General features: G+C 38.0%; 1 protein-coding gene across 1 annotated transcript; it reads left to right on the top strand.

Moving 5' to 3' along the window:
- Positions 1 to 201: 201 nt before the first annotated feature.
- LZTFL1 (leucine zipper transcription factor like 1) lies at positions 202 to 11705 on the top strand. Its single transcript, XM_066556298.1, has 10 exons — positions 202 to 255; positions 2847 to 2971; positions 3425 to 3619; positions 4128 to 4188; positions 5035 to 5103; positions 6485 to 6550; positions 6687 to 6764; positions 9430 to 9603; positions 10090 to 10193; positions 10747 to 11705. The coding sequence occupies exons 1-10, from the start codon at positions 253 to 255 to the stop codon at positions 10763 to 10765; spliced, it is 894 nt and encodes a 297-aa protein (XP_066412395.1). The 5' UTR covers positions 202 to 252; the 3' UTR covers positions 10766 to 11705.
- The last annotated feature ends 29 nt before the right edge of the window (positions 11706 to 11734 follow it).

The raw sequence follows: 11734 nt of genomic DNA, 5'->3' as shown, positions 1-11734 counted from the left end.
AGTGCCCCTACCGCTTCAGCAGCTCACTGCTACACAGTACAGTCTTCCAAACTGCACCTGAGCACGTAGGAAACACAAAGGTAAAGTTGAAAAATAAAATAAAATAAAACAGCTGCTTTAGCTGGCTCGGCGGCGCGCGGGTCACGTGGGCGCGCCACCGCCAATCGGAGCGCGCCACGGGCGCTCGCGAGGCTTCAGTCTCCATGGCAACGCTGGGCCCGCAGCCGTCCGAGCGCCGGCGGAGCGGCCGCCATGGTGAGTAGCGGGAGGGGGCCCGCCCGGCATTCCCGCTTCATTCCCGCTTCATTCCCGCTTCATCCCGGTATCCTGGCACCGAGGCGCTCCGCCCCGGGAGGCTGGCCCGCAGCAGGGGCAGGAGCGCGGCCTGTCGTCATGCGGGAGCCGCTCGGGGCAGCTGCGGCCGCCACCTGCCCTCCCGGGCATCCCTGCCATCCATGCGGAGTCTCCCAGGGCTTGGGGTTTTTGCGGGATCCGGTGGCCAGGTGGCTTATCTGCGTATCAGAGTGGCTGATCACGAGTGGCCTGTGCTTATGTGTTTATTTACTAGTATAATTTCGTTTCTGTCTGTAATGTATAGAAGCTTTCAACTAAAAAAACCCTCCAGCAACAGCAAAGACGACATTAATTTAGTTTTCCGTATGACCCCTCATCTGCAATATGTGGGACTTGGTGGGCAACATCGGTCTTGCAGCCACATTGTAAGAGCTGGTTTTAATTTAGTGCTGCTTCCTCGGCTGCATTGAGTTTCCAGAGTATTTGTCAGAACCCAGAACATCCCTCTGGCTATCCTGAGCAGCCAAGACCCCTGCCAGGGGGCTCAGAGACCTTGGCACAGAGCCCAAGATGCCTGTGGTTTTGATTATGACCTGTGGAGCAAGTTACCAACCTTAGATGAAGATCTGCAAGCTGCAACAGTTAAGTAGAATGGTAGTGAATTTATCATGGGGTGAAAAAGTAGATTTTGAGGTTTTTAGAATGGAGATTCAGAGGGGCAAGATGAAGAGGTCTGGGCGTGTCCAGCCTTTCTTTTTGACCTCCGTCTTCTGCTGTGATGTTGGCACATACAGATTGGTTTAGAGTAGAAGCTCACTGTCTAACATAGGTGGTAATTATTAGAAAGTAATTGTAAACATTGTATATGTAGTTTTTAGTATAAAGACATAACACCGCCCTAGGGGCAGACAGAATGCCTCGGACTGTCTTGCTGAGTGGACCTCAGCAGGCCAGGAGAAAGAACTTTATAGATAAGATGCAATAAACAACCTTGAGACCGAGAACTGAAGAGCTCTGACTCCTTCTTCAAGTGCTGGGCTGAGAAAAGAGACTTTTGAACTTCTCTCAAGGTCACTCTGACCAGCTAGAGACCCCAACAAGTATTGATTGATCATCCAGGTATCCCAGGATAGCATTGTCACTGGAGCTTCCCTAAGGACAAGGTGATCAGATGAACTGTTTTGTCTGAGTTAGTACATTGCTGTCTCTCCCCAGCATCAGCCAAGCTAACAAAGTACATTGGAGTAAATGAAATGGACCTGCCTTTGCATCAGCTCTCCAGGGACTGTGGTGACAAACTCCCAGTCGTGCCCTGTTGTGCCTCCTTGTCACTCATGCTACCTGCATGAGCTGTGTAGTTCTAGTGTGGTTGCCAATGCCAATAATCCTTTGAAATAGAGGCACACATAAAAGGGCCACTTAGCCAGCTCTAAAATTACTTCCTTCTTAATTTGCCCTGGCAATATTTGTTTCTGGGTGTCCTGGTTTAGGGCTGTTGAGAAACAAATTCAGGTTATCACTTAAGATCTCCTTCTTCATCAAAACCAGCACAGGCAGCAGGTTGAGGGAAGTGATTCCCTCCTCTGCTCTCATGAGACCCCATCTGGAGTGCTGCATACAGTTCTGGTGTTTCCAGCTTAGGAAGGACATGGAGGTGTTGGAGCAAGTCCAGAGGAAGAACATGAAGCTGACAAGAGCACTGGAGCACTTCCCCTATGAAAATAGACAAGTTGAGGGTGTTCAGCCTGGAGAAGAGAAGGTTGTGGAGAGACCTCATAGCAACCTTCCAGTAACTGGAGGGGGGCTATAGGGAAGCCAGAGAGGGACTCTTCATCAGAAACTGCAGCAATAGGACAGGGAGTAATGGGCAGTAATTGAAAGAGAGTAGGTTTAGATTAGATATATGGAAAAAAATTTCATTGTGAGGGTGGTGAGGCACTGCAACAGGTTGCCCAGAGAAATTATGGATGCCCCATCCCTGGCAGTGTTCAAAGCCAGGTTGGATGGAGCTCTGAGTAACCTGGTCTAGTGGAGGTGTCCCTGCCTGTGGCGGGGAGTTGGAACTAGATAGTCTTTAAGGTCCTTTCCAACACAAACATTCTGTGGTTCTGTGAGAGTTTACATAAGTCTCAAGAGTTTACATAAAAAGTAACAAACATAACATACTTTCCTCTGGACTTTTTGTTAGTACATCTATGAAAGATACATCATTCAGCTACATTATGCATGTGTAATGTAATACCAGGATATATTTATCTAAGAGCTTCGTCTCCTGTACAGTCCTTCTGGTTCTGATTCTCTGATTGCCTCTGTCTCTGATTTTGTATGACTTTTTGGAGGTTACTTGAGCCCTTCCTTCCAAGTACTGGAGCTTTCTCACCCACCTATGAGAGGTACATAGGGACTCCATATACTAAAATATGGTTGTTTTTCACCATGCTAGTTAGCATGCTAACCCTGTGAAAGCAGCCACAGAAACTAGTCAGAAGGCAAGTGTTCACAGTAGTTATGCTCATTTTGCCTTATATTTGTGCTTGTATCCTCCTCCACAGGCAGAGCTGGGCGTTAATGAGCACCACCAGAACGAAGTGGTCAGCTACATGCGCTTCGCTCGTTTCAAGCGTGGCATGTGTCTCAAAACAGTGGATTCTTGTTTCCAGGACCTCAAGGACAGCAGGTGCTGTGTGGGGTGGTGCTGAGCAAGCATAAAGCAAAATATGCTAGCAGCAGTGGCAGGTTTGAATACTTTATGTGGCGAGTTTTCTCCATTTAGGTTTGTATGTTCTTGTATTTTCCAGAAGTTACAAGTCAAATGCTTTTAAACCCAAGCTTGTCAAATTCTTAGGAATTAACAGAGATATTGACAGCATGACATTGCTTCATATCTTGCTTCTGATATGTAAATTCAACGCAAGGCTGTAGCTGAATTAATATTTGTGATTTTAATGATTTAAAGAGAAAATTCAAATTAAATAACCAATTAGTAATGCTGTGGTCATCTAATATTGACTGACAGTGGATGTTTTTAGGAAACATTGCATTATATCAGTGGTGCCTGTGTAGTGAGATCTCATAACAAGGCAGAATTGTTACCTTTATCACACCTGACTCATCTTATCTCTCTGTTTAGACTCGTTGAAGAGACCTTCACAGTTGACGAGGTGATAGACATGCTGGATGGGCTGCAGAGTGTTGTACACAGTGAAGTGGAGTCAGAGCTCATAAACACAACTTACACCAACGTTTTACTTCTGAGACAGCTCTTCTCACAGGCTGAGAAATGGTACCTGAAGTTACAGACAGATGTCTCTGACTTGGAGAATCGGTAACAGCTGTTGGACTATACTTGCAACAATAAGAAAACATCAAAGTGTTGACTATTTGCATTCTTTTCCTAACCATAGAAACCTATTCTTTTACTATTGAATCAGTGATAGGTTAGCTTCAATGTTTCCATCTATAAAATAGCAAGATACAAAATAATTTCAAAATTGTGAGCAAGATGTTTGATTAGTAATATTCTTACTTGAATTAATCATGTAGGAGCTGGTGACTGGACTCAATTAAAACTTTTGTTGTCTGGTTAGATTATATTTTAATAAAGGATGCTAAATCTATTGTAATGCATGTATCATGCCATTGTATGTCATGATCTGTTGCATTTATGGTATTTGAGTCGGGCTTCATCCTGTTCTTCTGACAAGAATTTTACATGCAAGAAAAAGCATAGCAGCAGCCTGGTAAAATGTGTTTCTTAGTGTAGCTCTTAGTAAAGAAATGTCTCCTTATATTTTTCTTTGGTAAATAAATGCCTCTTTATTTTTTTTTTCAAGAGAATTATTGGACCAGGTTGCTGAGTTTGAAAAATCAGAATATACCTCTTCAAACAAAAAGGTAGAATTTTATTTTAATCAAATGTCATGTGGACTCATGACAGATGTTTAAAATGCCTAATATTGACTGTCTGTGCTTAGGAGAAAACCAGAACCAAAACCCCACCCTTTCTTTTTCAAAACAGTCTTTGAAACTCTCGAAGAAGTCACATTTTGCATTTTGGCACCAAGGCTCTCTCTGAAGTGCCTTGACTGTTTCCAGAGTGCCTGTTCTGCCCTTCTGGGGTGTGCCTCACACACCTCATCCCACGGTCAGCCAGATCAGGATGCGTTGAAGCCTCTGCTCCTGGGTTCCCTTCCCCTGGCACCTGGGCTGAGACTGGGACATTCACTTGTGCCAAAATGGACCCAAGAGCTGAGAAGATTGCACAGTAGAGATATCACTCTAGTTTGTCTTGCATGAATATGGCTGCAAACCTTATTAAAGGTGTATTTATGTATATTATATTGTATTTATATATATAAAATACATGTTATTTTTAATACCTTGAATGAGAAAATTATTTGGAGCTTTGTAGATACTTTTTACTCTTACAATCACTCAAATATTATGTTCCCCTTACTCCTTTTTTCTTTTGGTTGCTGCAGGATTGTCAGTCTTCTGTAGAACCATGTTTGCAATACTTTTATGTCTCTGTGCACTGTCTTTGTTTAACTTAAGCTCAAAGCTCCATAATTTAGGAGCCAAGGAAGCAGTAAAAAATGAATTTTAAATAAAAGGTTGTTCATTTGCTTTGCAAAAGAAAGCTGAATTGACTATCAGTAGTTATTTTACAGGCTAAAGAGTACTTTTCTTACCCCTAAAAATATGTATAATTTAATATTTTCACCTTTGTTATTTCTTTAGTCCACTGCAGATCCCATTAAACCAAAACTTGCTCCATTAAATGAAGGTGGATCAGAGCTGCTAAACAAGGTAAGAGCTTGACTGTTCAGGCAGTTGTGGTCAATGATCATTCTGCTTATGCAAATGAACTGAATAACTGTACAGTAATATTTATATAATGTGTCTGTCACTATACAGACATCACAGTAATATATCCCAGAATATAAAGTAAAATACTAGTAAATTAATAAACATTGTAAAGCATCAGAAATTTATTGTGCACTTATGATCTCTAACATGTATCGCAGTATCAACCCCTCTTTTGCAAAAACATTCTGGTCTTTATAGTAATTTATTTTTCCTTTTAATGGAATAAAATAGTAAATTAGTTCCATACAGCTAGCTGGAGCTTCAACAAGAAGTAAATTAAAATATGCAGCTGGCTGAAATGACCAGGTTATTGAACATTTTCTGTATCACCTCAAGTCAATCTTATTACATCCATTCTTTTTTGTTTTGTAAGTTGGTTAAATTCCTCCTGAAGAAACCGGCACTTAAAGAATTTGGACTTTACTGGTTTTGAAAACATTTGATTTCTAACTTGCTAAACATTTTCAGAATTAGGAAACACTTTCTTGTACTTAATACTATCAATAGTTTTTATTAGGTATTGTACTCATTTCATTCACCTGCACTTTTCTAAAATGTCACACTTTTTACAGTACCCTTTTAAGTTTTTGATTATCAAGATAATTATCAAGGAGTTTTATTTTCTGTCTTCTCTCCTGTATTCCCAAATGATGTGTTGAGTACAATGTCTGTCTCAAATTGTTGTTATTCACTGCAATAATTAAAACATTCAAAGAACTCAGGCTCGTGTTTTGCTTATAGGTTAATGTAGTTCTCTTCCAAAAATAATTTCATAACAATTTTTCTTGAATATGTACATCTGTTGTCTTTTTTTCCCCCAAAATCATTCAAAGTTCATGTGGTGAATTTACTCTGATGAAACATGGGTATTTCCTGTGACACAAAACAGGAGATGCAGTAACCTGGTATTTGTCTCTTTTGAAAAGGAACTGCAGATAAATTCTTCCTTACCTGTTGATTGAAAATATGAATTATAAGCAACAATGTGATTTGCATCCCTAAACATGCAATTTTTAATCATGAATCTTGTTACTAACAAGATACTGATCTCAATAATCTCAATGCAGTAAAGCATGTGTTTAAGTGAACAGCCCTATATGTTACAGTAGAATTGGAGACTTAAATTGCTTTCTCACTGAGGCAAAAAAACCACAATAAATTAATGAATTATTGATTTCTTGTGGAGGCCATTTTTATAAGCATTTAGGATCTCTTTTGTTTTCTGAAGTTATGAAGTGTATTTTCTTCCCTGAAATATTTGCAAAATCCAAAATGGCACCAGGGTGTGTTCACAAACATTTTCTTGTTCTTTAACCCAAAGACAGTTGCTCATCTCCAAGAAGAAAATGAAAAATTGAAGACTAGACTTAGGACCATAGAAACACAGGTAAGTTGCCTGTAATCTTGAATGCTTAATGTTGGTTACATATTTAAAATTATCTAAATAATAATCCCATGGTTATTATTCTTATGTTTTCAGTTAAAATACATTTCCGAGGTTTTAAATTTTCGATGTATTGCAGGCTACTGCTGCCCTAGATGAGAAGTCCAAGCTGGAGAAGTCACTGAGGGATTTACAGATGATCCAAGGAGATCAGAAGGTAAATATAATTATATCCCTCTGCTCCCATTTAACACAACTGCTGCCAGCACATCCAAAATGTTGGTCTGTATGGTGTGTTCCTGTTCTGGCAAATACAAGAGTTTAAGTTAGTGTTGTTCCTGCTGGTCTGTCAGTCAGCAGGTAATCCATAACATTAGTTGATGTTATGACATGTATTCAGGAACTATCAGGAAGTAGTATTCCAGAAGTCATATTCCCAGGGCTGATACTTGTATTAACAGACACAAATCTCTGTCTGTCTGTTTCTTCGTGTTTAGAGTGGTACCTGTCGTTGTCAAGGTGGTCACGACACAAAGCAGAGACCACAAGCAGTCTCAGATGGAACTCTATATTATTGAACATGGCTGACCTTTTATATACTTTCTACTTGTTTATACTTCTTCTGTCCTAACTATTAACTACAATAAATCAACATAACACTATGAGTAAAAAGTTACAGTGACTTCAGCTAACTTTCTAAAAATACTTCGTCCAGCTACAAAGTTATCTTCTTATCTTTTTTCAGCTCCTCACTTCTCTTAGTCTCCTTAGTTACAGCCTTGGAGAAAACTCCTTATCAGCTTCTTCTTGCTTCTCAGCTTCTTCTCACTCCTTTAGCCAACAAGCCTGCTGTTAACCCCTTCTACAGATACCTAACCTGGTTTTTAGACCAACAATAAAACACTAATTCTTTCACGCATTTGTCACTTGATGTTGACAGGAACAAGCCAGACTTGCTGCTTGTTTGATTTTTTTGTAGTTCTCCCTATAACAGCATACTGTTAAAACAGTTTCATTTTTTATTTTTATTACTTGAGGTTCCTAATCTGTTTTGTAAATGAGGACTCCAGCATGGTGAGGTGCTGCTGGCAAAAAAATGTAAGAAGCCTCAAGTCATGTTGACACAAATAACTTTCTTCATGTCACCTGAGTATTCTTCTAAGTTTCTACATTTATTTGTCAATAATTAAAATTCTCCAAAGTTTGTTCATATGTAATTGTGTCTTAAATTTAAAACGTTTCAGTTCAGGCTTTCAACAAAATTAGAAGACTTTAATCCCATTATTTTGAGTAATTGACTTTAAAATTCCTGCAGTATTTACAGATTAGGAAGCGAGGTTCAAGATAATAAAACATTTCTATTTTAATTTTCACATTTTAATCCTGATTTCTTTTTATTTTGCTTTCTACCTGGTTTATGGTATGTACTTGGTTTTCTTAATATGTTAAAAGTTTACTTAGTAGCTTTCAAAATTGTATTCAATAATATTTTTTAATAGGGAACTTGATTAATCAGTCATGGCAAATATTTTCTTTCTCTGTTTTGTTAAACTTTAAATTATTAAAGGTTTAAAATATAAAGGGGTGTATTAAATCCTGGATAATACTGTTTGTAGTGTTAAAAGATTGGAACCAAATCTCATCCTGCTTTTCTGGTTAAATATGAATTGGCCTCAGTGTCAGGGCTGCTGTGTATCTTCAGCTTTCATGCCCTTTTTTGCCCTCTGTAATCTGTGACTTTCTCTCAGTTGTTCATAAAGCAGTAGATTTCAAACTCTTTGAGCAAATAAATGACTGCCAAACCCCAACTAGTTCTTAGGGATCACTCATCAGATTGTTTTTTTTTTTAATTAATAGTTAACAGATAGCTTCATATAGAAAGTGTGAGTTACAGTAACTGGGAGTAACTCCCAGCAGTAACTGGGAGTAACTGCTTTGTCAGTTCAGTTTAATTTGAAGATTTAGAATTTTTGCATAAATGACTTATGTCATGGTTAGTAAATAACAATTAAAATGTAAAAAATGGATGTAGTGCTTATCAACACTGCAGCCTTGGACTCTGTCTCAGAACTCAAAATAAGCTTTTCATCTGTACAGGTACTACTATCCTGTTCTCAAGTCTTATGTTCCAGACAGAAAAAGGAACAAGGCTTTCTTAGGTTTTAGATTTTGTTGTTTTAAGGTGCTTCTAGTTCAGCCTCATCCTGAGTCATGACACTTTTGAGTTTGAAACCTAAAATGTTTTGTGTTTGGTTTTATTTAAATGAAAATCCATAGGACAGTTACATGATCATAACATTTTATGACTCAGAACTGATATTCAGAAAAGTTTCAGTTGATTCTTCTCATAAGGAACAAGAAAGTTGCTTTGCAACTTGGAGCCTCTTTGTGTAAGACACCTGAGAACGGTGCAGTGTTGGTACCTGGCTGAGAGTGTGAGCCTTTACACTTTCAGCCTTTCCTACCTGTCCCGCACTAACAGCTTTGGAAATGTTTCAAAAAACATTGCAGCGTAGACATTCAGATCTTAAATGGTAATTTACTGTTTCTGTGTGGTAAACAACTTCTTGTAATATGATTCATCCTCTGGCTCTAGCAAATTCATAAAGCAGCAAAGTACAGGAACTTAAAATTTCATCTTGGCTGAGAAGACATTCCAGCCATCTTTAAAAAGCATTTATTAACAAGTTTTTTAAGTTATAAATCAGTCCCTGCTCTAAGTTCTTTTGTAGTTGAAGCACTTCTCATTTAGACTTTACAGGAGTAACTTGTACATAATTTTTAAAAGTGAAGGTGTACCTACTTTGTGTGGAATTTGGCACTAAAAATTTTAATTATTTCTTCTCTTGAATTTGATGTATTTTAAATATTTCTTCTTGAAGAATAATGCAAACCAGGATATCACTGAACTGGAGAATAAAGTGGCAGCTCTGAAATCCCAGTTTGAGAAGACTTTGAATGACACTACTGCAAACCAAAAATTCTTGGAAGAGGACTTGGTGACAACAAAACATGACTTACTGAAGGTTCAGGATCAGCTATCCACAGCTGAAAAGGTTAGCATTGTATTGTAATGTGAAGATGCATTCCTTACTCACATTTTAACTGATTAGTGATTAAACAAGCATAAGCTACAGGATGCAGAGTTTACCAGGCCACACTTCTGCCCTTGTATTTTTGTTATTTCAGTGGCAAAACACGTGAAACCTAAAATAGCAAACCCACAACTAACTGCCTGGTTATAACTAGATGAATATTAAAAAATTGACTATTTGTCTCAAGAGAAATTTTTAAATGAAAAGTGTATTCCCAGTCTTCTGAAGACTTTTATCTTGATTTTGTTAGAAAATGAAGTTGAGGTATCTATGGCTGCCCCAGTAATCTCCTTTGAATCTACCAGCTGACTTTATCTAAATTTGAGTGAAGTTACAGAAAACTAGTATTGTCAAACTTGAGGAGGAAAAGCAAGTTGTGTTTTTTAAAAAATATTTTTTTCTCCAGTCTTCATAATATGTAAATAATATGTTGATGTTATTATGTAGGAACTGGAGAAGAAATTTCAGCAAACAGCTGCCTATCGCAACATGAAAGAGATTCTCACCAAGAAGAATGAGCAGATAAAGGATCTGCGTAGAAGACTTTCCAAGTAAGTGATGCTGCCCTGTCTGCCTCAACAAGATCCTTGTTCTGGATCCGTGTTCTGCTCCCTTTTTGTCTCTAAAACAGTCAATACATTTTCCCTTAAAAAGAACTTCTAACAGGCTATACTTTGATTTTTAACAAACCAGTCCTTTGAATGGATGTTTGGTGTGGTTAGGGCAGCTGCCATGTAGCAAGTAATGAGAGAATTTAGTGTGGAGAGCATACAGGGTATTCATGGCTATGGTAGGTAAGTCCTCAGGTGCTACACACAGAGAAATACAGATGGCAGATGTTCCAGGTGCTTTGGCAATTGGTTGGGTTTGTGGGTAGGTCATTCCTTCATCTTACTATTTGGTAAACTGGCCAGTTTTAAAAGGAGAAAATAGTCTAAAAAGTAAATTAATTTGTCTGTGGCTTAAGTCATAGAGCAAATCTTGACAGAAATGCGTCACTCTTGGGTGTAATTTATTGCTTTGGTTTCTTTAGAGACAAAATGTCTTTGAAGTATTTTCTAGTCTGTTTTAATAATTTTTCAATTTATTCCTTTTTAATCCTAGATATGAGTCAGAGGACTGAAATACCAAAAAGCATCTGATCTATCAGAAGTTGTCATGGAAAGAAAATGTAGGCTGGTATTATTTTTCAATAATTTTTGTTTTGAATGTTATATTCTTTCCTTCTAGTGTTTAAAATAACTCTTTATTAATATTAATTTCACACTGAAACTCTTACCTTACTTCCTTGTAAACCTACAGTTTATAGGTATTAGTTTCTGCAGTCATGTTTTAATGGTTAACCATTGACATTCCTTGAGAAATACCAAACAGACCTTGTTGAAGAACTGAGAACATTCCCTACAAAAAAAAAGGAGTTTATTTTTGTTAAAAAAAGGGGGGGGGGAAAGACCAAAAATATATGCATTAGAGTTTTTGATGTCTTCAAGATGGAAACTCCAGTTGTTACTTTTGTGTAGTTAATGTAGTTATGAAGTAGCATTATATGTAAGAATTCCATCAGTGAGAGAGTAGGAGGATCAAAAAAGAAACACTGATTCTGTAGTGTTACTTCACACTGGATATGTCATAGTTCAGCAAAGTGTGGCCAGTAGCATTTTTCTAGTGGGTGTTCATTAGATGAGATAAATATGCTTTATGGCCAGAGTGCTGGACCCTTTCAAATAAAGTTGTGCTTTTTCACTTTAATTGATTTAAAGCAAATTTGAACATCAGAAGACAGATTCTGATTTTGCCAGTATTCTAAATATTGAGATGATAATCTAAATATGCATAGGAAAGTTAGTGGAAGAACATGGGAGAAAACTTATTTTAGATGTTTTCATCTCCTTTCTTAATGTAACCTCACCAGAAAACAGCTTACTTCTCTTGTGTCTTCTACTTGTAATGCTCTGCCTTGCATTTGTTTGTCAGTTGCCTAATAGTGCATTCTACTTGTTCATCTGTTCCTGTTCATATGTATCTTGTATTTTACTTCAAATAAAATACTATGTTTTCAAACATTTGATCTTTAAGGAGCTGGAGTTTTTTA

The sequence above is a fragment of the Molothrus aeneus genome, chromosome 1 (assembly GCF_037042795.1).
Source record: "Molothrus aeneus isolate 106 chromosome 1, BPBGC_Maene_1.0, whole genome shotgun sequence".
Taxonomy (NCBI): Eukaryota; Metazoa; Chordata; class Aves; order Passeriformes; family Icteridae; genus Molothrus; species Molothrus aeneus.
This window is presented reverse-complemented; position numbering and strand designations above follow the sequence as displayed.